This window comes from Miniopterus schreibersii, assembly GCF_964146895.1.
Source record: "Miniopterus schreibersii genome assembly, chromosome: 2".
Taxonomy (NCBI): Eukaryota; Metazoa; Chordata; class Mammalia; order Chiroptera; family Miniopteridae; genus Miniopterus; species Miniopterus schreibersii.
The window spans coordinates 142,221,308-142,248,620 of record NC_138102.1 but is presented as its reverse complement, the minus strand read 5'-3'; the positions used below and the strand labels follow the sequence as shown (position 1 = coordinate 142,248,620).

The 27,313-nt window shown below is 37.4% G+C and overlaps 1 protein-coding gene across 2 annotated transcripts in view; it reads left to right on the top strand.

The window, feature by feature from the left end:
• The window catches only part of ATF1 (activating transcription factor 1), a 53,786-nt gene extending 27,735 nt beyond the window's left edge, over positions 1–26,051 (top strand). For both annotated transcript variants that reach the window (XM_081129556.1, XM_081129555.1), the window contains 4 exons: positions 12,306–12,436; positions 18,170–18,352; positions 18,438–18,597; positions 24,536–26,051. In XM_081129556.1, the coding sequence (XP_080985682.1) occupies positions 12,306–12,436; positions 18,170–18,352; positions 18,438–18,597; positions 24,536–24,680 (619 nt within the window). In that variant the 3' untranslated portion in view covers positions 24,681–26,051. The remainder of the gene's footprint in view (positions 1–12,305; positions 12,437–18,169; positions 18,353–18,437; positions 18,598–24,535) is intronic.
• Positions 26,052–27,313: the final 1,262 nt, after the last annotated feature.

Below are 27,313 nucleotides of genomic sequence, written 5' to 3'. Positions count from 1 at the left end.
ATTATACGAGGCAGAAACATGTAAGACAGGAATGGTCCATTAGTTTGCAAATTGGCCCTTGTATACAGAGGGCGAGGAGAGACCAAAGAAGCAGACCACTGGATTAGTAGAGTGGCAAGTTTAATAAGCAAGGGAATTTACTTAAGAGGCTTTTCTTAAGTGGCTGCACAATGAATAGATCTTCAGCCTGCCCACCAGAATCTTGAAAGTTTATATAGGAGCCTTAACTGGGATCAGTCACATATACCATTACTTACAAGTGGTCACAGGCCAAGCTGCTCTGAGTTCAGCCTGTGGCTGCTGAAGTTTGTTCCTGTTTCCAGGTATCTGTATACCAGGCATTAGCAGGAATTTCCTTCATTCCCTCTCTCCAGGCCTCAGGGGCCACCATAGGAAGCATTTGGAGTATGTAGATACTCTCACATTTCTCAAGACATTGGGCTGGCAGACACAGTGCTCCTCTGCTGCAAATAGGTGTGGCACTTAGTCACAGTGAGCGTTTGAGCCAGGACAAAGGGAACCCATCCATTGATAGGAAAGGAAGTTCTTACCATGATATGTCATTCCTTTGGGAGAGGCTCTCCCTGGAGGAGAGCTGTGTACACTGCTAGGGGCTATTGACCTATGGGGGTGTATTGGGTTTCTGCCCCCTTCCAGAGCTGGGACCAAGTCCTAGGGGTACTCTCTCCTTCTGTTGTCTCTGCCAGTGCTCAAACCCATATCTTCCAGAGTCACAGACACATCTAACTCATCTGGTAGCCCTGAAAGAAACAATAGAGACTAAAATAATAAATCAGTAAAGCAGATAGATAAAGAAGATAAATTAAAAAAACAACCTCCCAGCAAACAAAAGCCCTAGTCTGGACAGCTTCACAGAGTTTTACCAAACATTCAAAGAAAAACAAACACCTATCCTCCTCAAACTATTCCAAGAAATCCAAGAGGAAAGAACACTTCCAGGCTCTTTTTACGAGGCCAGTATTAGCCTAATTCCAAAACCAAATAAAGACACTACAAAGAAAGAGAATTATAAGTCAGTATCCTTGATGAACGTAGATGTTAAGATCCTCAAGAAACATTAACGGATCGGATCCAGCAATATATTAAAAGGATCATACATCATGATCAAGTGGGATTTATTCCAGGGATGCAAGGCTAGTACAATATTTGCAAATCAATTAATGTGATACATCACATAAACAAATTAAAAGACAAAAATCACATGATCATATCAATAGATGGGAAAAAAGCATTTGACAAAATCCAACACTCATTTTTGATAAAAAACTTTCAGCAAAGTGGAAATAGAGGAATCATACCTCAACATAATAAAGGCCATATATGACAAACCTACAGCCAGTATCTTACTCAATGGGCAAAAACTAAAACCGTTTCCCCTAAGAACAGGAACAAGACAAGAATGTCCGTTTTCACCACTCTTATTCAACATAGAAGTCCTAGCCACAGCGATCAGACAAGAAGAAAACATAAAAGGCATCCAAATTGGAAAGGAGGAAGTAAAACTGTTATTATTTGCAGATGACATGATATTGTAAATAGAAAACCCTAAGGACTCCACCAAAAAACTACTAGATTTAATAAATGAATTTGGCAGTGTAGCAGGATACAAAATTAACACCCAGAAATCAATGGCATTTTTATACACCAACAATAATCTCTCAGAAAGAGATACCTTAAAAAAAAAATCCCATTTACCATCATAACAAAAAATTAAGATACTTAGGAATAAACTTAACCAAGAAGGCAAAAGACCTGTACTTGGAAAACTATAGGACGATGAAAAAAGAAATAGAAAAAGATATAAACAAGTGCAAGAATATACTGTGTTTTCTTTTTTTGGTGTTAAGTTGCGTGAGTTCTTATAGATTTTGGATATTAATCCTTTAGCAGGTATATCATTGAAAAAGACCTTCTCCATTCAGTAGGTTGTATTTTCATTTTGTTGATGGTCACCTTCACTGTAGAAAAACTTTTTAGTTTGATGTAGTCCCACTTGTTTATTTTTTCTTTTGTTACCCTTGCATGAGGAGACATATCCAAAAAGATATTGCTAAGAAAGATGTCAAAGAGTTTACTGCCTACATTTTGTTCTAGGAGTTTTATGGTTTCAGGTCTTATATTTAAGTCATTAATCTATTTTGAGTTTATTCTTGTATATGGTATAAAAAGTAGTCTTTCATTTTTTTGCATATATCTCTTCAGTTTTCCCAACACCATTTATTGAAAAGACTGTCTACTCCATTATATATTCTTGCCTCCTTTGTCATAGATTAATTGACCATATAGGTGTGGGTTTATTTCCAAACTCTATTCTGTTCCATTAATCTGTGTCTGTTTTTATGCCAGTACCATGCTGTTTTGATTACTATGGCCTTGTAGTATAGTTTGATATCAGATAGTGTGATACCTCCAATTTTGTTGTTCTTTCTCAAGATTGTTTTGGCTATTTGGTGTCTTTTGTGGTGCCACATAAACTTGAGGGTTATTTGTTCTAGTTCTGCACTGGAGTTTAGAACGAGTGAGTTTGTGAATGAGCAAGCAAGTCTGTACTTGAGCCTTTAAGATGATGGCGGCCAAATAGGCAGACCTTTCTTGCACCTCTTCACTGGGCCAGACTGCAAATAAAACTAAATTGGGGAACATTTATCAGGAATTACCAGCTGAGGGTCAGCTGAGGAGACTTATATCCTGGAACAACAGAAAACACCTGAAGACTGGTAGGAAGGGTGAGGTCGTGAGAGGGGCTGACGCAGCTTCCATGGGCAGCAGGCTGAGATTGAAGGGGGGATCTCTTGGCTACAGGAGGGTAATTTCTCTGAGAAGATTGAGGCCCAGAATTCAGGCTCAGCCTGGAGCACCAGAGAAAGATGGCAGGTCTTTTGGCTGCCTAGGAAACTGGGGTCGGAGATTAAGCCTCAGGGTTTTTTTGTTTGTTCATTTTTGAAACCCAGAGCACAAATTTTGTTTGCAGCAACTCACCTGAGGCTTTGGAGGAGGGAGGGCAGTGAGCACTCAAGGTGCCTAAGGAGAGGCCGGGATGGGAAACATTGTGGGGAGATGTGGAAGAGCAGCAGCCGAGAGTCCTGCATTCAGTCTTAGCTCCCAAACCAAAATGGCCATTTTTTCTGAGAGGCACTAGTCCCTCCCAGAAGCCACAGCTCAGGAAAAGGAAAAAACCCTGCCCTAGGTGATACAGCCTGCCACACCCTGCACCTTGACCTTTGCAGAGGAGACAGCAACAGAGGCCAAGCCTATGGGTTTGAACAGACTCAGGAAGCGTCAGTGACAGGATTGGCGGTGGGACTGTACACCCCACTATCCCAAGAACCTGACTGGTGCTTCCTCTGCATGGAGAGCTGATAGAAACTCCCAGTATCCAGCTTATCCCATTGGACTGCATATGAGGATCTCTGCTCAGCCAGGGCAGAGTAATATTCTGGGACGCTCAGGAGTAGCAGCTCTGGGAATGGGGAAACACACCTACTACTTTCCCTGAAATCTGAACAGCACCTCCCCTCTTAGGAGACCAAGGGGGCTATACTCCCAATTCCACCTAAAGCCCTTTCAGAAATAAACTTTTAAAAAATACATCTTTATTGATTTCAGAGAGAGGAAAGGAGAGGGAGAGAGAGAAACATCAGTGATGAGAGAGTCATTGATCGGCTGCCTTCTGCACACCCCCTACTGGGAATCAAGCCCGCGACACAGCATGTGTCCTGATCTGGAACTGAACCTCAATCTCCTGGATCATAGGTAGATGCTCAACCTCTGAGCCATGCTGGCCAGGCCAGTGATTTTGAGTGATTAAGATTGACACCTGGCTGGCCAAAGGTGAGTAGAGGTGGGTAGAGGTGGGGCCTAGGGAACCTGAGGAAGTTTGCTGACCCAGCTCTGTGCTACCCCCCAACCCCCAAAACAGCCTTAAGAGTACAGCTTGGCCCGGCGGGGAGTGGCTCAGCGGTTGAGCGTCGACCTAGGATCCAGGCGATCAGGGTTCGATTCCCAGTCAGGGCACGTGCCTGGGTTGCGGGCTCAATCAGTGACTCTCTCATCATTGATGTTTCTATCTCTCTCTCCCCCCTCTCTCTCTCCCTCTCCTTTCCTGTCTCTGAAATCAATAAAGATATATATTTAAAAAAAAAGAGTACAGGTTGGTCCTTCCCTCACGCAGCCAAGTCCTGTGGAGACAGACACAAACTGAATCACTTGGCACTTCAAACAGGTTCCTAAAAGCCAAAGGAGGACAGTTTCTGACAGTGGTTAGCACCTAAGTACCCTGGAAGCCCAGAATTGGCAGACAGAATAGTCAGCCACAGTCATCAGAAGAACAGGATTCAAAGGGAGCTCCCAGGAGGCATTTAAAGATGTATCATTTTCCTTTTTTTTTAAATACATCTTTATTGATTTCAGAGAGAGAGAGAGAAACATCAATGAGGAGAAAGTCATTGATCGGCTGCCTCCTTCATGCTCCCGCCTGGGGATCGAGCCCGCAACCTGTGCGTGTGCCCTGGTCTCCTGGATCCTAGGTCGATGCTCAACTGCTGAGCCACATCCAGCTGGGTCTGTTCTTCTTATCTTTTTTATTTCATCTCTGCCCCTTCATATTCCTTTTTCTTCCCTCTTTTTTTTCCTCCTTGTATTTTTTTTTTCTTGTATCTTCCTTGCTCTCTTTTCTCTTTCCTAATTCTCTCTTCTTTGTGGTTGCTTTTGTTGCTGTAGGAGTGTTATATATGTTTTTGTTTTGTTTCTTTTGTTGCTTGTTTTGTTTCGTTGTATTTTGTTCTGTTCTGTCACCACCTCCACAACAGCTTGCACGACGTGGTCAGGGGTGAGCCTCACAGTCAGCCAGCCTGAGAAAAGATTCCATCCACGAATGGGACAGCAACATTCAAGACCCAATTATAACAGGAGAACCCAAATAATTCACACAAGGGGCATTCCTAGAGCACCCAGCTCAGGAGATCTGAGATACCGCACCACTGGTTCCCACAAAATACCTACTATATAGACCACCCCATAAAGACTGGGAGGCATAGCAGTTTGATCTAATACATAGAAACAAATGCAAAGGGACTGTTGTAAGAAGAAGAAATAGAGAGAGGGGAACATAGGCATAAAGAATAAAAATGGGCCCTGGATGGTTTTGCTCAGTGGTTAGAGCACTGGCCCGAGGACTGAAGGTCCCAGGTTCGATTCCTGCCAAGGGCACATACCTCCATAGTAGGCTTGATCCCCGGCGCCGGTTGAGGCACATGTAGGAAGCAACCAATCAATGTGTCTCTCTCACCTTGATGTTTTTCTCTCTCTCTCTCCCTCCCTCCCCCCTTCTCCCTCCCCACTCTCTCTGAAAAGTAATGGAATAATCTATCAGATGGGATTAAAAAAGAAAAAAATAATAAAAATGGCAACAAATAACAACCTGTCAGTAATAACCTTAAATGTAAATGGCTTTAGTGTTTCAATCAAAAGACATAACATAACCGAATGGATTAGAAAACATGACCCATATGTAATGCTGTGTGCAAGAGACCCACCTCAGAACAAAGGACTCACACAGGATGAAAGTGAAGGGATAGAAAAATTTTTTCCATGCAAATGGAAATAAAAAAAAATCTGGGATAGCAGTACTCATATCTGACAAATAGACTTCAAAATAAAGGCCACTTCATAATACTAAAGGGACCGATACAAGAGCATATAACCCTGGTAAACATATATGCACCCAATACAGAGCACCCAGATATGTCACAAAGCTTCTGGAGGACTTTAAGGGAGAGATTGACAGCAATACAGTCATAGTAAGGGACTTAAAACCCCACTGACATCACTGGATAGATCTTCTAGACAAAAAGTCAACAAGAAAACAACCCTAAACGACACACTAGATCAGATGGATTTAATTGACATTTACAGAACATTTCACCCCAAAGCTGCAGAATATACATTCTTCTCAAGTGTACACAGGACATTCTCAAAGACAGACCACATGTTAGGACACTAAGTCTCTACAAGTTCAAGAAGACTGAAATCATATCAAGTATCTTCTTGGATCACAATGGCTTGAAACTAGAAATCAACTACAATAAAAACACCCAGTAGCATTCAAACACATGAACGATAAACAGCATGTTATTAAACAATGAGTGGGTTACCAGTGAGATCAAGGAAGAAATTAAAAGCTTCCTGGAAACAAATGAAAATGAACACAAAACAACCCAAAATCTGTGGGACACAGCAAAAGCAGTCCTAAGAGGGAAGTGCATAGCACTACAGGCCCACCTCAAGAAACAAGAAAAATTTCTAATAACCCTACAACTTGAAGAATTAGAAAAGCCCCAGAGTAAGTAGAAGGAAGAAAATAATAAAGATCAGAGTGGAAATAAATGACATAGAGACAAAAAAATATATACAAGCGAACATTGGAACCAAGAGCTGGTTCTTTGAAAAGATAAACAAGATTGATGAACCTTTAGCCAGACTCATCAAGAAACAAAGAGAAGGAACCCAAATAAATAGAACCAACATAGTACTGGAAGTCCTAGCCACAGCGATCAGACAAGAAGATCACATGATCTCACTTATATGTGGAATCTAATGGGGGGGAAAACTTATGAACAAGAAAGATCCAGGTACACTGAAGCGTGCAACATACCTATTTCAAATGGAATGGGGGTGGGGCGGGAATCAGAAATTAAAGAGGTGAAGTAACAACTGACATCACAGAAATTAAAAGGATTGTAAGAAAATACTATGAACAACTTTATATGCCAACAAGCTGGACAACCTGAATGAAATGGACAAGTTCCAAGAAAAATACAATCTTCCAAAACTGAATCAGGAAGAAGCAGAAAACCTGAATAGGCCGACAACAACTGATGAAATTGAAGCAATAATCAAAAAACTCCCAGCACACAAAAGCCCTGGTCCAGACAGCTTCACGGGGGAGCTTTACCAAAGATTCAAAGAAGAACTAACACCTGTTCTCAAACTATTCCAAAAAATCCAAGAGGAAGGAACACTTCCAAACTCTTTTTACGAGGCCAGCATTATCCTACTCCCAAAACCAGATAAAAATACTACAAAGAAAAAGAATTACAGGCCGATATCCCTGATGAACGTTGATGCTAAAATCCCCAACAAAATATTAGCAAATCAGATCCAGCAATATATTAAAAAGATCATCTATACCATGACCAAGTGGGATTTATTCCAGGGATGCAAGGCTAGTACAATATTCACAAATCAATTAATGTGATACATCACATAAGTTAAAAGACAAAAAATCAGATGATCATATCAATAGATGCAGAAAAAGCATTTGACAAAATCCAACACCCATTTTTGAGAAAAAACTCAGCAAAATAGGTATTGAGGGGTCATACCTACACATAATAAAGGCCATATATGACAATCCTACAGCCAACATACTCAATGGGCAAAAACTAAAACCATTCCCCAAGGAACAGGAACAAGACTGTTTTCCACTTTTTTTTTTTTTTAATCTTTATTGATTTCAGAGAGAGGACAGCAGAGGGAGAGAGAGACAGAAACACCAATGATGAGAGTCATTGGGGATCGAGCCTGCAACCCGGGCATGTGCCCCAACCGGGAATCGAACCCCGATCTCCTGGATCCTAGGTCAATGCTCAACCGCTGAGCCACACCCAGCCGGGCCACTTTCACCACTTTTGTTCAGCATAGTACTAGAAGTCCTAGCCACAGCGATCAGACAAGAAGATCACATGATCTCACTTATATGTAGAATCTAATGGGGGGGGAACTTACGAACAAAAAAGATCCAGATACATCGAAGCATACCAAACTATTTCAAATGGAAGGGGGTGGGGCGGGAAGAGTACCCAGTGAACTTACACACATATTTGCATAGCCCGCAGACAGATAATAGTGTGGGGAAGGGGGGGGGGTCAATGGAGGGAAACAAAAGGGGGACATCTGTAATACTTTCAACAATAAATATCACTTTAAATAAACATTGTCTAATGGGGTTTTCAATGTATGCAGAAGTAATATATAAGACAACATGGTGATCGCATTGTAAAGGTATAATGAATCACTATGTTGTGTACCTGAAACTACAAACATAATATTGCATGTCAACTATAATTTAAAAATTTTTTAAATATGTAACTACAACATAAAGGAGGGGAGGATAAGGAGATTTAATGTGGTGGTGCGGTTTCTAAGGTTCCCTTGAAGTGGGGAAATAATGGTTCTAAGTAGACCAAGTATCAACATTATAACACCCTAGAACAGCCACTAAGATTGCTATCCAAAGAGATTTGGTCAAACACACAATAGGTAAATTAAAACAGAGTTCTGAAAAGTCTTCAAATCCAAAAGAATGTAGAACTAAAAAACCAGAAAGCAAATAATAAAATGGTTGATTACCCATATTAATAATTAAGAAGACATGTTTTATACTCACTAATTAAAAGACAGATTATAGCCCTGGTGGTGTGGCTCAGTGGTTGGGGCGTCAGCCCACGCACTGAGGGGTCATGGGTTCAATTCTCGGTCAAGGGCATGTACCTGGGTTGTGAGTTTGTTCCCCAGCCCTAGTTGGGGCACATGCAGGAGGCAACCAGTCAATGTCTCTCTCTCATATCAATGTTTTTCCCTCCCTGCCCCCCCCATCTCTTTCTCCCCCTCCCCTCTATCTAAAAGTGATTGGGGAAAAATATATCCTCAGGTGAGGATTAACAACAACAAAAAGAGACATTATAAAACTACAGACTAAGCCGTAGTCAGTTTGGCTTAGTGGTTAGAGCATTGGCCTGTGCACTAAAGGGTCCCGGGTTTGATTCCAGCCAAGGGCATGCACCTCGGTTGCAGGCTCAGTCCCCGGGTGGGAGGCAACCAATCAATGTGTCTCTCCCACAGCGATGTTTTTCTCTCCGCCTTCCATTCTCTCTGAAAAACAATGGAAAAGTTGCCCTCGGGTGAGGATAAAAAAATTTTAAAAAAAAGTTCCTCATGAATCTAGACACAAAATCCTCAACAAAATAACAAACTGAACCCAACAATGTATAAAAGGTATTACATACACCATGAATCAAGCAGAATTTATCCCAGGAGTACAAGATTGGTTTTACATCTGAATATATCATATTCATAGAAAACAAAAACTTGCAATGATTTTTTCAACAGACACAGAAAAGCATTTGACAAAATCCAATACCCTTTAATGATACAGATGCTCATCAAACAAACAGAAGGAAGCTTCCTCAACCCGATTAAAGGCATCTACAAAAGCCTATAGCTAATATCATATATAATGGTAAAAGACTGGATGTTCCCCTCGTAAGATCAGGAACAAGACAAGGCTATGAATGTCCATGCTCACTATTTCTATTTAACATTGTACTTAGGCAGTTAGACAAGAAAATGAAATAAAAGGCATCCAGATTGGAAAGGAAGAAATAAAACAATTAGCAGATGATGTGATCTCATATACAGAAAATTCAGAAGAATTCACCAAAGTAAAACCAATGAAAAAGTTCAGCAGGTTTGCAGGGTACAAAGTCAATTTACAGAAGTCAATTGTAGGTCTAATACAGTAGCAGTAAACAATCTAAAAATGAAAGTAAGAAAACAATTCCACTTATAGCATAAAGTAAAATACTTAGGTCTGAAATTAAATTTTTACATTTAAATTATATTTAAGTATAAATTTAACAAAAGAAGTATATTTGTACACTGAAAACTACAAAACCTTGTTGAAAGAAATTTCAAAGCTCTAAATAAGTGAAAAGACATCCCACATTCATCAATCAGAAAACTAAATATTGTTGACAAATAACCCAGTTAAAAAATGAGGGAAAATATACAAATGGCCAATAAATATATGAAAAAATGTTCAACATCATTTGTCATTAGGCAAATGCAAATCAAAATTTTGAGATACCACTTTAAACCCACTAGTATATCTAAAATGTTAAAAAGACATAAGTGTTGATAAGGATATAGAGGAATTAAAACACTCATACATTGTTGTTGAGAATGTAAAATGGGATGATCGCTATGGCAACAGTCTGGTAGTTCTTCAAAATGCTAAACATATACTCCATATGAACCACTGCAACTGTCCTAAATGTGTATACACCTAGCAACGGAGCTTCGAAACGGATGTATCAAAAACAGAACTGAAACGTTAAATAAATCCACAGTTATAATTGAAGGTTTCCGCACACCTACCTCAGTATCCAACAGAACTTGAGGTCACAAAATCAGTACTACTATAGAACTGAACAATACCATCAACCAAGTGGACCTGGTTCGCATTTTTAGAACACTTTACGTGCACAAAGATCATCCACCAAGAAAGACCACATCCTGGGTCATAACAAACCTTAACATTTAGAACTGAAATCACGTAGAGTATATTCTTTCTGATTATACTTGAATTAGACTAGAAACCCAGACCCGTGGAAATGAAACAACACATTTAGAAATAATCCATGGCCCAAACAGGAAATCTTAAGGGAAATTAGAAAATATTTTGAACTGACTGAAAATGAAAACACAGAATGTCAAAATTTGTGGGATGTAACTGAGTCAGTGGGGATTAGAGGAAAATTTATAGAATTAAATGCTATATTATAAAAGAAGTAAAGTCAAATCAATAATGTAAGTTTCCACTTTAAGATACTTGTAGGGGAGGCATGGATAAACTCAAAGCAAGCAAGAGAAAAGAAATAAAGAGCAGAAATCAATGAACTTGAAAAGAGAAAACTAATAAACATAACTGAAAGCTGGTTCTTTGGGGGAAAAATTAATAAAATTAATAATCCTGTAGTGGGGGAGGCTGCAAGAATATAAAGAAAGGAGAGAAGTTGGAGAGGTCACGGGGGACAAGTTATGGCCTTGTAGGCCATGTCATTTATTCTGAGTTAGGAAGCCATTCAGATGAGTGACTTGATCTGACATTTTAAAAAGATGACTGGCTGCTATGTGGAGAACAGACTGTAGCAAGAGAAGGGTAGGCTAAAGGAGGACTGTAGAGGCTATTGTGACTGTCTAGTCAAGAGGTGGTGACGGCATAGACACTGGGTGCAGCAGTGGAGATGGAGAGGGTGTGTACAAATCTGGATGTATTTTAAAGATTAAATGAAATTTGCTTATGACTTTAATATGGGTTTGTGAGAAAGCAGAGAGGATGACCAAGATTTTTGGAGAATACAGTTGATATTTACTGATGTGGGGAAGACTGCCAGGGATGGAAGGATATCTGACATTACATTTTGGATCCGTTAAGTTTAAGGTGCCTATTGAGTGGAAATACTCAATACATAGTTGGATATTAGTCAGGAGAGAGGTTGGGGAAATATCATTTGAAGGGTCATCAGTATACGTAAGGTGTTTTTTTTAATATGTTTTTATTGATTTTAGAGAGAGAGGAAGGGAGGAGGGAGAGAAACATCGACATGAGACAGAAACATCTATCACTTGCCTCCCTTATGTGCTCCATCCAGGACTGAACCCACAACCTGGGCTTGTGCCCTGACCAGGAATTGAACCAGAGACCTTTCCGTTCACAGGACAATGCTCAACCAACTGAGCCACACCAGCCAGGGCTATATATAAGGTTTTCAAGAAAGCCCATGGAATTTGAGTATCACCAGAAAGAATATAGACAGAGAAGTCATCCAAAAAACTGCTCCCTAAGGCTCACTAAGATTGAGTCAGAAAGATGAGGAAGAACACAAAACAATGGCAAATAATATCTCTAAATGCTATGTAATAAAAATAAAGTAACATATATGGGAATGATACACAGCAATTTAATAGTATTCTTTAAGGGAGGAGAAAAGAAGGAAAAGGGATTGGTGGTGACATATCTGTAACTTAATTCCTATTAAAAATAAGATACCTGAAATAAATATAGCAAAATATTTGCATCTATTGGTTCTTGGTATATGGTACATAGGTGTTTTTATTTTCTTTACTTTTCTTTATGCTCAAAATGTTTCATAACTTAAAATGAAAAAGAAACGGGCACAATATTTCACAGTCCCATGATAGGCTGGCTGCATAAGACCATGCAGGCAGCTCGTTAAATGGATTCTGGAACTCTAGCCTTCCTGCTCACTCACTCACTCTTAAGAGGTAGCAGATGGGAATCTGGATTCAATAAAAAACTCCAGGTGATTCTGATATATAAACAGGTTGAAGAACTACTGTGACTATTCTACAAATGCCCAACAGAGTCGTCTAGGACTGCCATCTCCACATTACCAACATTAATAAAGTTCTGTTTTTCACAGAAAAATTTTGAAAGATCTATCTTCTGAAGATACAAGGGGCAGAAAAGGAGACGGAGAAAATCCTGGAGTGTCTGCTGTCACTTCTATGTCTGTTCCAACTTCCATCTATCAGACTAGCACCGGACAGTACAGTATGTATAGAAAAAATTTACACCTGATAGACACACAAAAACTAACCTTTCCATGTAAAGAAGGGGTGTGTAGACTGTTATACTTCAATCGTGATGATTACTGAGCCAGAAATAACGCGAAGTACTTTTTAGCATTCTCACTACTTAAAATTTGTAAGTTAGGCAGTTATCAATTTATAAGGGAACTGAGGCTTATAGAGTTAGTTACTGTCCCTAAAGTCACACAGCTTATAAATGATACACTTAGTTTGGGGTAAAAGTGTGTTTGACAAATGCATTGAATTGTCTAACTGCCACCACCACTATCAAGATACTGTCCACTAGCCCTGGCCAGGTGGCTCAGTTGGTTGGAGCATCATCCTGTGCACCAAAAGGTTGTGAGTTCGATTCCTGGTCAGGACACATACCTAGATTGTGGGTTTGATCCCTGGCTGGGGCCTGTACAGACGCAACTGATAGATGTTTCTCTCACACATCGATGTTTCTCTCCCCCCCCCTTCCTCTCTCTCTAAAATTAATAAAAAAACATATCCTTGGTTGAGGATTAAAAAACAAGATATAGTCCATCACCCCAAGCAATTCATTTGGGCTGTCCATTTGTAGATAATCTCTCCCTCTACTCCTAACCCCCGTTCTTCAAATCTGATTGGTTCTTGCCACAAAATAATGTGTTTCATCTTTCAACATCTCCAGTCAATACCACCACCTTGGTTTTCACACATCTGAATTACTGCAGTAGGCATCCAGTTGGTTGTCTTGTTTCCATACTTATTCTAATAGTTTTCTGTACTGCAGCCAAAATGATTTAAAATGTCAATTAGATCACACCACTCTTGCTTATGTTAATGTAAGAAACATTCAAACTTGTGAAGGATTTTTGTAAGTTTGAGCCAAATTGTCAACAAATGCAGGGAAGCAGAACCTTAATGGATTTGACATGATGCTCCAGAGAATGGCAGTTTTGCACCTTGTTTTATGCATTACAATCAAAGGAGAAGATGTAAGTGGGTTCCATGAAATCCATTGGTGATAGATTAGGGAGGTGGGAGAATGCAAAGCAGGGAAACCTCTGGGATTGGATAAAGAGTAAAATGATAGACACATCTTTTACATAGGTGGGTAAGAGACAGTTAACAGTCAACAATTTATGGTCCCTGCCCTGGTGCATTGGTTGTGCCCTGAGGGGTCTGGAAAAAGGGGAGTTACCCTGACATTCCAAAGGAATGTTATTGTAGATGCAAAAGACAATAGAATTAGTTAAGGTAAAGACTGACCTTTGTCAAGGGGCCGGGCGCTGCTCAGCGGTTGAGCATCGACCTAGGGTCCAGGCGATCAGGGTTCGATTCCCAGTCAGGGCACATGCCTGGGTTGCTGGAAGAATCCCCAGTCGGGGGCCTGCAGGAGGCAGCCGATCAGTGACTCTCTTATCATTGATGTTTCTCTCTTTCTCCCTTGCTTTCTTTCTCTCTGAAATCAATAAAGATATATTTTTTAAAAAAGATTGACCTTTGTCAGGGAAGATACCTGCCTAGGACATGACTACCCACCATAAACTTTTAGTTAAAAAAGTTTTCATTTCAGACCATCCTTTGTGGTTACTTTAGGTTTCTGGGTTTGCAGGGCCACCATGCAAGCCTTACCTGAGCTTGTCAGGTTAGCATGTGGCCCCTTTTCGTCCACACTTAGAATTAAGTCCTACAAGGCATTAGATTCAGGATATGGTCTTGCTTACAACTCCAATGTCATCTCCTGCCACTTGGTGGTACTCTGGCCACACAGACTTTCTTCCTGTTATTTAAATGCAAGAAACTTCTTTCTCCCTCAGGATCTTTGCCATTGTCATCCCACTGCCTGGCATGTTCTTCTCCCAGATCCTCACCTGGCTTGTATCCTCACTCCTGCTCTGCTTAAATGTCACCTCCTCAGAGAGACTCCTCTTTTTAAAATATGCTGCTCTGCCCTGGCTAGTGTGGCTCCATCGTTAGAGCATTGGCCCTCACACCAAAGGGTCAGAGATTCTACTCCTGGTCAAGGGCTTCTACCTGGGTTGCAGGTTCAGTACTTGCCCAGCTGGGGTGTGTGCAGGAAGCAACCAATTGATGTCTCTCTCTCACTTGGATATTTCTCTCTTTCCCTCACTCTCCTCCCCCCCAAAAAAAAAAAAAAAAAATCAATGGAAAAAATATATCCTTGGGTGAGGATTAACAAAAAATAAAATACGCTGTTCCTCCCTTTAGTTTTCTTTATTTTATAATATTTTTATAGCATTTATATGTAGTTATTAAAAAGTACATAATTTAATTATGTAATTATCAAGTTCCTTATTTATTAGCTAATCTGTGTACATTTCTTGAGGGAAAGAACTTTGTCTTGTTCACAACTATGTCCTTGGCATATGGGGCCTGGCACATAGTAGGCTTTCAGCAAAATTTGTTATGAATAAATGATTTAAAGAATAAAAATAGAATACCTCCTTGAGGACACATAAGAAACTGGGAATAATGATTGCAAGGATGGCAACTTGGGAGCATAGGTCAGAGGCAGTTGGGAGGTTCACTTTCATTTTAAATGAAACTGAATTTATTTTTTTTTACCATACACATGTATTACTATTTCCCCTCCAAAATTTTAATTTTCAACTACCATTGACACTCAATATCATTTTATATTTGTTTCAGGCATATAACATAGTAGTTAGATAATTATATAATTTACAAAGTGATCCCCCTGATCATTCAAGTACCCACCTGGCACCATACATACTTGTTCGAATAATATTTATTATTTTCCCGGTGCTGAACTTTACATCCCCGTGACTATTTTGTAACTATCAATTTATATTTCTCAATCCCTTCACCTTTTCACCCAGTCCCCCAAACCCCTTCCTCTCTGGCTGTCGTCAGTTTGTTCCCTGCATATGCCCCCCCAGAATTTTTTAAGACAATTACGATACAGCACCCCTCACCCCACCTCCCATCTGCACAGGATACATTCCAAGGCCCCCAGTGGATGCCAGAAACCATGGGTAGTACCAACCCCTATACACACTGCTTTTTCCTGTACGTAAAGTAAACTAGTATTTGGGGCGGCATGATCCAATAGAACTTCCTTAATGATGGAAGTGTTCTCTATCTGCATTATCCAGTACACTAGTTACTAAGCCACGTTTGACTGTTGAGCAGTTGAAATGTGGCTGATGAGACTGAGGAACTGATTTTTTTTGTTTGGTTCTAGTTTTTTTGTTTTTTTTAATCTTTTTTTTTTTATATATATATCTTTATTGATTTCAGCAAGGAAAGGAGAGGGAGAGAGAGAGATGGAAACATCAATGATGAGAGAGTCATTGATCAAGCCCGCAACCCAGGCATGTGCCCTGACCGGGAATCAAACCCCGATCACCTGGATCCTAGGTCGACGCTCAACCGCTGAGCCATACCCGGCTGGGGCTATTTTTTTAATTTTTTTTTTAACATATCTTTATTGATTTCAGGCGGGGGGGGGAGAGAGAGAGAGAGAGAAACATCAATAATGAGAGAGTCATTGATGGAGCCCGAAACCTGGGCATGTGCCCTGACCGGGAATCGAACCCTGATCTCCTGGATCCTAGGTCGATGCTTAACCGCTGAGCCACGCCCTGCCGGGCTTTAGTTACTTTAAATAGCAGTTGAAATGTGGCTAATTGCTACTGTATTGTACCATGCAGATTTAGTGTACATTCAACGAGGTAAATAGACATGTTAAACAAGAATAGGAAGATCTGTTGCAAAAATGAAAGCAATTCTGTAGTATCACACATGTAACATCAAATGGTATATATCTATATATTTGAGTATAATTTCACATATTTTGATACAAATACAGCTGACCCTTGAACAACACGGGGTTTAGAGTGCTGATTCCTCATGCAGTAAAAATCTGCACATAACTTTTTCTCTTTTCTTTCCCAAAATATATTTTCATTGATTTCAGAGAAAGGAAGGGAGAGGGAGAAACATCAATGACAAGAGAGTCATTGATCGGTTGCCTCCTGCATGCCCCCTGCTGGGGATCGAGCCTGCAACCCTGGCATGTGCCCCAACCGGGAATGGAACCTCAATCTCCTGGATCATAGGTCAATGTTCAGCTGCTGCGCCATGGCAGCTGGGCTGCATATAACTTTTGACTCCCCCAAAACCTTAATTACTAATAAATAATAGCCTACTGTTGACCAAAGGCCTTACTGGTAACATAAAGTGTAACTTAAAACACATATTTTGTATGTTATATGTATTATATACTATATTCTTAAAGTAAGCTAGAGAATAGAAAATGTTATTAGGAAAACCATAAGGAAGGGAAAACATATTTACATGTTTCTCTCTCCCCCACTGCTCTCTCTGTCTCCCCTTCCCCCCTCCCTCCCACTCTCTAAAATCAATGGAAAAAATGTCCTCACTCTTCAGGTAAGGATTAAAAAAAAAGTAATTGCTATTATAAGTTTAAAACAAATCTCTGCATGTAAACAATTTTAATGTCTTCTAACCTTATATAAATTAAAGTATTTGGGAATATTTGTTGTGTGCCAGTGAGGGAGGGAATAATTAGAAATTCCTGAACATTTTATTTTTAATTAAAATACACAGACAACTGTATTTTGGCTTCATGGTAGGCAAAGCATAAAAGGGGAAAACATGTTACATAACTATAATCTGAAAAGAGCGTATAGAGATGAGGCATTAGATTCTGAAGGGGATTTATTATGTGGGAACTGCATAATGCTAAGATGTCATGCATCATGGGGGGCATTTCATTTAAGCTTTCAAGGGAAAGCATTAACATTAAGTAAAATTCAGTGAGAAAGGCTGTGGGGAGCTTATTAATGCCGTGGCTTTCTGATGACTTAACTCTATTGGTGATTTTTGCTCGGAAGTGACTGAATAGATTACATTTTTAAAATATCATTTAATAACATTTAACTTGTCTAACAGCAGTTACCACTAGAGAGCTGAGCTAAGAAACAGAGTATGAGGATTTGTGTTTTCATTATGTAACTTATTATCCTATTTGAAGATTTCTATATGTGCACTTATCTTTTTAAAAATATTTTTGTTACAATCTTTTATATATTTCTTTTTTTTTTTTTTATCCTCACCCGAGGATGTTTTTTCCATTGCTTTTCAGAGAGAGTGGAAGGAGAGAGAGAGAAAAGAGAGAAGCATGGATGTGATAGACACACATCAATTAGTTGCCTCCCGCACGCTCCCTGACTGGGGCTGGGGATCGAGTCTGCAACCGAGGTACATGCCCTTGACCAAAATTGAACCTGGGACCCTTCAGTCCACAGGCCAATACGCTAACCACTGAGCAAAACCAGCTAGGGCTTTTTTATGCTGCTTTTGAAAAAAATTACAAGCTATATTAATGTTTCCTTCTACTTATTTTTCCTTTAAAAGTCAGCCCTCAGTGCCCTCTTAGTACTCTAGAAGTGCTGTGACAACATTAGCAATCAGCATGGAGTGGATCATCGAGCCCAAAATGTGTTTTGACCACTAAGATTGGTGCATCTGAACTATAGAATTTTATAAAGAAATGCCATTTTATTTCTTTTACATATGGTTCACCCAGAGTGGTCAACAGTTGTCAAGTGGACCTCCTTTCAAGCCTGTTTTAATAGTGTTTTTTGTTTTTCATGAATCCTTTGCAATTAGTGTGTTGTATAGTCTAATAATAGCTATGTTCTCTCTTTGGTTAAAGTTGCCATTGCCCCAAATGGAGCCTTACAGCTGGCCAGTCCAGGCACAGATGGAGTACAGGGACTTCAGACACTAACCATGACAAATTCAGGCAGTACTCAGCAAGGTACAACAATTCTCCAGTATGCACAGACCTCTGATGGACAGCAAATACTTGTGCCCAGCAACCAGGTGGTTGTACAAAGTAAGTATGTTCAAGTGTGTATAGAAAGCATCCCAAAGTTCTTTTAAAGACACTTACGAATTTACTTATTCTTTTGGCCACACAGCTGCATCAGGAGATATGCAGACATATCAGATCCGGACCACACCTTCAGCTACTTCCCTGCCACAGACTGTGGTGATGACATCTCCTGTGACTCTTACATCTCAAACAACTAAGACAGATGACCCCCAATTAAAGAGAGAAATAAGGTTGATGAAAAACAGGTGGGTAGTAAAATTATACTGCCAGAATGATAATGTTTTTGTAAATCTCAAAACATAACCAGATGTTAACTGGAATTGTATATTAGAAATAAGGAGAGAGATTTATATCAGCTTTGTTTTACTGAGTGTTTGATTATGTCTAGTTTATTTCCAATGGATCAGTGAGTCCCATTGCTCAATCTCTTTATTTAATATATGACCTAGAGTTCAGTCCTTTGAAGAGCACTGTTAAGCAAAGCTTTTCAAATAATATATTTTGTTCTTGTTGGGCTGACAAAGTTAAATGAAAATAATAATCTGCTGCTTGCCACAGCAAGAAGAAAGAATTAGTGGGATTCTGCCTAATACCTAGTTTACTTACTGATTCAGAAATGCTCCTAAAAATGAATTTTGATCATGAAAATAGATTAGTAATTAACCCCCAGAACATTTACTTTTCTTTTAAATGTATTTTAAACATTGCTATATGCACAATACGTACATCAGGCATGAAAAACCAGTGGTTCTTTGAGAAAAAGAATATAACATGTAGCCTTCTGCAATGTGTTCAAGCTAAGGAGAGAGAAAAAAGACACCAATAAACTATATTAGAAACAAAAAAAGCTAAATAACTATAAATACAACAAATTTTAAAAATTACAATAGGATTCTATTTTCAGCTCCTCACCAATAAGGTAGAAAATTAGGATAAAAGGATGATTTTCTAAGACAATGAAGATTACTATAAAAGGATCAGATGGATGCATTTAATTCAAGATAAAATGTTTCTTTACTAAAAACTAAGAGCAAGCATCACTGTAAATGAACTTGGTAACAAAGCAGAGACTCATTTTGGAAGTTCCAACAAATGCAGTAAAATAAGGAAATGAAGTTATATAAATATCAGAAATAAAGAATTGTATTTCTTTGCTTATGATATAATTGTATACCTAGGCAACCCAAAAGAATTGTTAAAAGTTACTAGAATGAGACCTCTTTCTGACAATATGACCTCAGCTATGTAATAGTTTTAAAGCTTGATGAAATATAAAAACCATATTTTTAAATGACTGGATGAGCCTATAGGAAAGTAAGAGAATTATTTTGAGGTCAGGAATAAACCAGAAGCACAAGACCACGAAGCAGCCCCCGTGTAACCTGACGATAAATTCAGATCTTTGTGATTGGTGTACCTTTAGTATGCAGGGGAGACTAGGGACAGAGGCCTGGGACTGTCTGTACAAGCTGGGAAACTGTATCAGAAGTTATTCTTCACGAAGTCGAGGTTCAAGAAGTGCTACACCCATAAGCTGAGAATTATAATTTTAAAATGGGTCCAGGTCCATAGAGACCCAATTGCTTGGAGGAAAGCAATCTCAGTCAGGCTTTAATGAATTCCCATACATTGAGTTCTGACAAATATAAGTTGAAAAATCACAGACTACCCAAGGAGTTAGGCCTCCATCATGATATGTGCCAAGCCCTTATGTAATTTTCACCAAAATCTTTGTGGTGTAAATAATACTATTCCCCCTCCCTTTGTTTTTGAGATGAGGAAACTGAGGCCTAGAGAGGTTAAGCTACTTGTCCAAGTTTACATTGCTTAGTAAGTGATAGAGGTTGGATTTAAACTCATAGGTCTACGTTTCTGAGTCCAGAGTTTTAGATAATGCTACATTGCCTTTCAGGGACAAGAGTCAGTAGGAAAAGCAGACAACAGAGTGAGTTTTGTAAAATCTTCAGTTATCTAATAGAGAAAGGGAAAGTATATATAGTTAAAGAAAAAAAAGATGTCCTGAAAATCATCAAAGATTAAGAGACCATCAAAATGATAAAAAATTGGAAAAGTAAAATAAAACTGTTATTTGCAAAGATATATTCATCTGCTTAGAATATCCAGGAGAATCATCTACAAACTATTTATTTGAAAGCTTGAAAAATAAACAGTTTGTACTGGAAACCTTGCCAGTTTAGTAAAACAAGAAAAAAAGGGAAAAATTATAAGGATTTAAATTAAAGAAATAAAATATTACACTATTTTTTATATAATTGCCTATCAATAAAAGAACCCAAAAGGACTTACAGAAAAATTGTTAGAAGTAATGAGCCCTAAGGTTGCTAGATATAAAATCAGTTTTCAGAAATCAGTTGTATTTCTTTACATCAGCAGTAAAGAGTTTGGTAAATATTTAAAAGGCATCATTTATTTTATCAACAAAAGAAATGTTTTTGAAAGACATTAAGATCTAAATAAATGGAGAAATATATTCTATGTCCATAGATATAGAAACTCAGTATTATAAAGATGACTATTTTCCCCCCAATTGATCCATAGATTCAATGCAGTTCCAATCAAAACCCAAAAAGGTTGTTTGAAGAAATTGACCAGTTGATACTAAAATGTATAGAAGAGTAAAGGGCCAAGAACAGCCAAAATATTCCAGACAAGAATAAGGTGAGGAGATAATCAAGCTTTATTTAAAGTTGTGGTAATTAAATAGTGTGATACTGGCATTGAGATAAACAAAATGACCAATGAAATAGAGTAGAGAACTCAGAAACAGATCCATGAACACATGAAACCTTGATATGATAGGGCAGATTATGGGGGAAGGAGGGACTCTTCAGTAAATGGTGTTAGGATAATTAGTAATTTTTATGTGCAAAAATACTGGATTTCTTCCTCACACCATACACAAAAATCATTCTAGATTGATCAAACACATAAAAATAAAATGAAATTTTAAAACTTTCAGGTGAAAATATAGAATCTCATGGTTTCAGGTATAGGGAAAGATCCCTTAAACAAAACAGCACACACAAACATTAACATGAAAGATTAGTGAATTTTCATTAAAATTAATAACTTCTGTTAATTAAAAGATAATGTAAAGCAAGTGAAAATATAAGCTTCAAACCTATAGAAGATATTTGTAACATATCTAACCAAAAAAAATATTTCTTTGGAAAAAATATAAAGATCTTCTAAATAAGAAAAGTACAGCCCAACAGAAAAATGTCAAAATATATAGATAGGCATTTCTTAGAAAACACAAATCATTAATAACCATATGAAAGATTGCTCACCCTTATCAGTAATCAAAGAAATGCAAATTAATACCACACACATAGGTACCATTTGTCCCAAAGTCTAATCAGGAGCTGGCAACGATTTGAACAATGGAACTCACATACTGCTTATGGGAGTGTAAATTGGTATAAGCACTTTGGAAATTAATTGGCCCTTATCTTGTACAGTTGGCCTGGATCTGCCCTGTGACTCAGCTGTTTTACTCTGTGTATGGTACTGAGACTTTTGTAGGAAGTATGTGCAAGAATGTTCATAGCAGCAAAAATCGGGAAACAACCCAAATAACCATCAACAACAGAATGGGTACATAAATTGTGATTCATTTTATACAGCATAATAGTGTTCATTTGTAATGATTGAGGGACATGAATAAACATTAGAAAAATAAAGTTGAGTGAAAAAAGCAAGTTGCAACAACATACATAAAGTATATTTTATAATAAATTTTAGAAAATAAGTAAACTAAATGATACATAATTTAGGGGCATATACATATGTACTAAAACTATAGAAATAGCAGAAGATTAAAGCTAATAATTGCTTCTGGGCAGGAGGCAGGGGTATAGATGGAATCAGGGATAGCACCGAGGGCCCTTCAACAATATGGATAACGTTTTCTTATAGTAAGCTGGGTATTAGGTTTACAGGTGTTCATTTTACTATGCTTCATAACATACCTACACCACATACAATCTTTTGTGTGTACTACTTCATTAAAATATTTTAAAGTGTAGTAATTTATAAGGAAGTTTAGTAAGGTGGGGTTTTTTCTACTATGAATTACCATCTTGAAAATAATAATGGGAAGTAATATTACATTCAGATTAGTGACAAAAGTCATAAAATACTTAGTAAATTTAACAGGAAAGGCATAGGGTCCACATTTTAAAAACCTTAATCACAGGTAAAACAGTATCTGAACGAACAGAAAATACTATGTTCTTTGATGAAGGCAGTTAATAAACATTCTCCCAGAATTTACATAAATTTAATGTGATTCAAGTTAGATTCTTTGTAGATCTTTGTAAAGTTGGACAAAATAAGCTAAAAATTTACAAAGAAGAAATAAGGATTCAAGAATGCTCAAGAACAGAAAGAGGTTACTTTGTCTTGTTAGGCATTGAATCATACTCTAAAGCCATTGTAATCAAAACTTGGTATCAGCAAAGGGGCAGACAGTAATAACATTAGCAAATGGCATAGAGAGGCCAGAAATAGCCTTTTGTGCTAGTTAAGTACACTTGTGAAGGGTGGTTTATTTAATAAAGATACATAGTCAACTCCACATTTGGAAGAATCCAATTAAATTGGATTTCTATTTTTTTATACAATGAACAAAAGTAATTTCAGATGGATTAAAGACTTAATTGTGAAAATTAAGCAATAAAATTTCTAAGATAAAATTTAGAGAGAACTATGTAGTGCATGGCATTTTAATTTAAGCCAAGAAAAAGAAAGACTAAAGAGCACTTATGACATGATATAAAAATATGAGAAGTCAAATGATGAGAAGATAATGTAAAAACAGGTAAAGGATTAATATGTATAATTCACAGAAAGTTCCTAGGTTGTCTTTCTAGTAATTTCTCATTGTAAAGTGGCCAAAAAGTATGAAGGGACAAAGGGTATAAATAGGCAATTTACATAAGAGTAGATCCAAAAGACCAATAAAAGTTTTGAAAAATGCTCAATCGCATTAGTAGCTAGGGAAATGGGAATTAACAACAAAATGTCGACATGGAAAAATCTTTGTACCAACATAGAAACAACATTAAAACTGTAAAACAAGTTGCAGATAATATCTACAATACATAGTATACGCAAAATAATACTTTTTATTTCTATCTATATGTATATAAAACTTGTATGTGACTTCATAGAAATATTCTATGAGGACATGTACAAAACTGAGTATCAAGCACTGTTTGTATTTATTACAATAAAGTGTATTGAAAAAATTTATTTGTATTCAATAAATTAAAATTAACTTAAAAGGAAAATTAATTTAAAGAATCTGTGGGTCAAAAATTAAGCAGAGGACCCATAAACTTTACTCCTTAGTATTTATTGAAGAGAAATAGGACATACGTTCACAAAGAGACTGGCACAAGAGCATGCACAGCAGCTCAAACTAGAAGCAGCCCAGGACAATGGATCAACAAACTGCTGATATTCAGACAGTGAACTAGGACCTCAAATATAGAAAGGAACAAACCAGCACACAGCAACATGAGGAGCCTCAAAAATACACCAAATAAAAGGACGCCACACACACAAGTATATGTTGTATGACTGTTATATCAAGTCTTAGGTAAGGAAAAGTCTCACTTGTGGCAAAATCACAGCAGTAGTTGCTGGAGGAGAGGACTGACTAGGAATGGGCATGAGAGAACTTTCTGGGGCAATAAAAATGTTCTGTCTTGATAGGTGTGTGTGGGTTATACAGGTATATGCATTTGCCAAAAGTAACTGAATTCTGCCTGGGAAGCATGGCTCAGTGGTTGAGCATCGACCTAGGATCCAGGAGATCGAGGTTCGATTCCCGGTCAGGGCACATGCCCGGGTTGCGGGCTCGATCCCCAACAGAGGGTGTGCAGGAAGCAAGCGATCAGTGACTCTCATCACTGATGTTTCTCTCTCTCCCTCCCTCCTCCTCCCTCCCTTTCTCTGAAATCAATAAAGACATATAGATATATACACACACTGACTGAATTCTACACTTCAGATCTATATTTCACTGTATACAGATGATACATCAATTTTTTAAATGAGGAAAAAAAGATGAGCAGGGAAAATTACTGAAGCACATTTACCACTTTAAAGAACATGAATTTTTTTCTAACATTGGTTTTTAATGCTTACATTTAGAGAAGCTGCTCGAGAATGTCGCAGAAAGAAGAAAGAATATGTGAAATGCCTGGAAAATCGAGTTGCAGTCCTGGAAAATCAAAATAAAACTCTAATAGAAGAGTTAAAAACTTTGAAGGATCTTTATTCCCATAAAAGTGTTTGATTCTTGAGAAAGAAAATATTTTGTGGACTTGCCTAAAAATTTAGATGGATTTTTCTTCTTAGTGGAGTTTTATAAATTAAAAGGTCAAAAAAGAAGCTTTCATTTAGGCTTTTGCAACTGAAAGATAAATGTCTTATGCGAGAGATCTAGTGACAGAGGATAAAGTGGAAAATGACCTCAAGGAAGATACTGGCACAACTGGAAGCTCTGTAAAAATTACACATACTCAAGAAGCAGGAAATGAACATTCACCAGTTTGAATTTTCTAAATAACAGTAGTCAATAATCTAAAAGTGGCAGATAAGATGAAATTTGGTAAATTTTTAAAAATAAATCAATTTACCCTATAGGTCTGCATTTCATACTGTTTCCTAAAATTTACTTTTTTCAATTTGTGTGTGTGTGTGTGTGTGTGTGTGTGTATTTTTTCTGCCAATAAATTCTAAATTACCAATATAAAAGAAAAACTAATACATAACTAAATATAAATAATTATGTGTTCTGATTACATATACTTGTTCTATTGTCAAGTCTTTTAAATGGGTTTTTAAGTTTGTTTATTGGACTTGAAAGCGTTTTGAAGACTGGGTTAAACTATTTTTTGAGGCCTTGTCCTAACAGGCGTCTAAGGTACATGAATGGGGTGTGGTGTTTTTATAACATTTATTATCAGAATGGAAAGAAAACTGTTTAAAAGTTTGACACTTTTAAATAGTTTATTTTTGGGTTATTCTGGGAATGGTGATTTTCTACAAATATATAGCAGATTGTTTTTTGATTCTGTACTCTTTGAGCAGTTGAATATACATTACTTACTCTGTTGTGCTTTAATAGAATGGAATGTTTACAGGCCCTTGAGGTGATAGAGTATTTTTTAAAACCCTTCTGAAGACGTATACCAAAGTTTTCCAAGATTTTATAATCGATTTAATGTAAGATTTATCAGATTCTAAAATAGTACAGTTATTAAAGCAATTTTATGTTAGAGACTATTTTGTAATGTAGTGAATGGTACATTTATAAAAGTGACTGCCAATATATTTTTATAGCTAATCTTTATAAATTCTAAAGTTGAGTTTTTAATGATTATTTTAAATGTTTATATAGTTTGTTTAGTAAAAAAAAAATATTTTGCCTCTCAAAGTATCATTTTATATTCTAGGAAGTAAAGTTTCAGATTGGCTAATATCTGGATTCTAAGTTTTATATGCAGTTTTTCCAAAGTTCACAAATGCTGTCAGTACACCAGTGTTTAACTTCTGTATTCCAATTTCTATACACTTTGAAATTGTACTGCAAAACTGTTGTGTGCTTCTTATACAACATGTATCATATTGTTGTCTGAAATTAAAGGACATTTGATAAAATTAAGTTTCCTGAATGTAAAATATATTGCTTAATATACAAATGACAAGTTTCCTGATAGCCATTCTGTTAATTACACTAAGTATAATGCATTTCTACTTTTAAAATGAGGAAAAATTTGAAATTCTGGTCTACATAACATATGTTTTGATTCATTCAGAACCAGTTGCAGTAAACTAAAGATAGTGAAATTTTTTGTTCTACAAGTGTTTAGGACGTTGTTAAGGAGCCTGGTTACATAGAAATCTTAACACAATAATTTTGTATTTAATCCTAATGAAATATTTTATTTATGGGGTCTTTTAAAATGAGATTCCATTTACTTGGCAGCAGCTTATGAGAAGAAAAGAAGTCTGGTTACCAGTGGGATTACTTATACCACTCGCTATCTTGTAAAGCCAGAGTCTTAAACTAGTTGCCCATTAGCTTGAAGAATAGGAGGAGGTAAGGGGTCACTGGGTTATATCAAGAGTTTTTTTAAAGATAATATATTGGGTAGATGTCATGCTTGGCTGCAACAGAGAGAATCTAGTCCTTGGCGCCTTAACAGCTAGACATCCACAAATATTTGTAAATTCTCCACTGTCTGCAGACTTCTGGTATAGGGCCTTGCTCACTAGATCAAGTTACCTAGTCCTGCTTATGTAACAGACGTGCAAGCCACTGAGGATTCTAGATTATTATTCCTAGATGTTTTTCTAATTTGAATCCAATATCAGGTTATGGAATTTTAAAGGTGGTTATAATCCAAACCTGAATTAGATTTCAAAAGTTCAGTAGACCCGTGCAATCACTTTCTTAGTGCAATTTACTATCTTACAAAATGTATTATCAATTTGTTAATTTATATATTATAGTGATGGAAATACACTGCCTATGAACACATCTTGAGCATATAAAATATCCCTTTAATTTTGTTGACCAGAGCATGAAGAATGGGGATGTGTTAGAGCTTTGAAAATCTTACTATATTTGTCTATTCATTCAGCAACTGTATCAAAGTTGCTGGTTAAACCTGTTCTTTTCTCCAGTTAAAATATGTGGACATAGGGAGGATATAAAAATAGGTATTATGGCTTGGAATTAATGTCATAATGGCAATTCACATTCCCAAGAAGATGCTGTAAATGAAATAAAGTGAGTGAAATTTGACTTAAGGGCTTGATAGCTAATTCAAAGGAAAGTCAGGTTATAATGAAACAAAATAATGTACAAGTATATAAAAATCTAGTTGCAATATTCATCTAACATTACTCTTATAGAAAGTA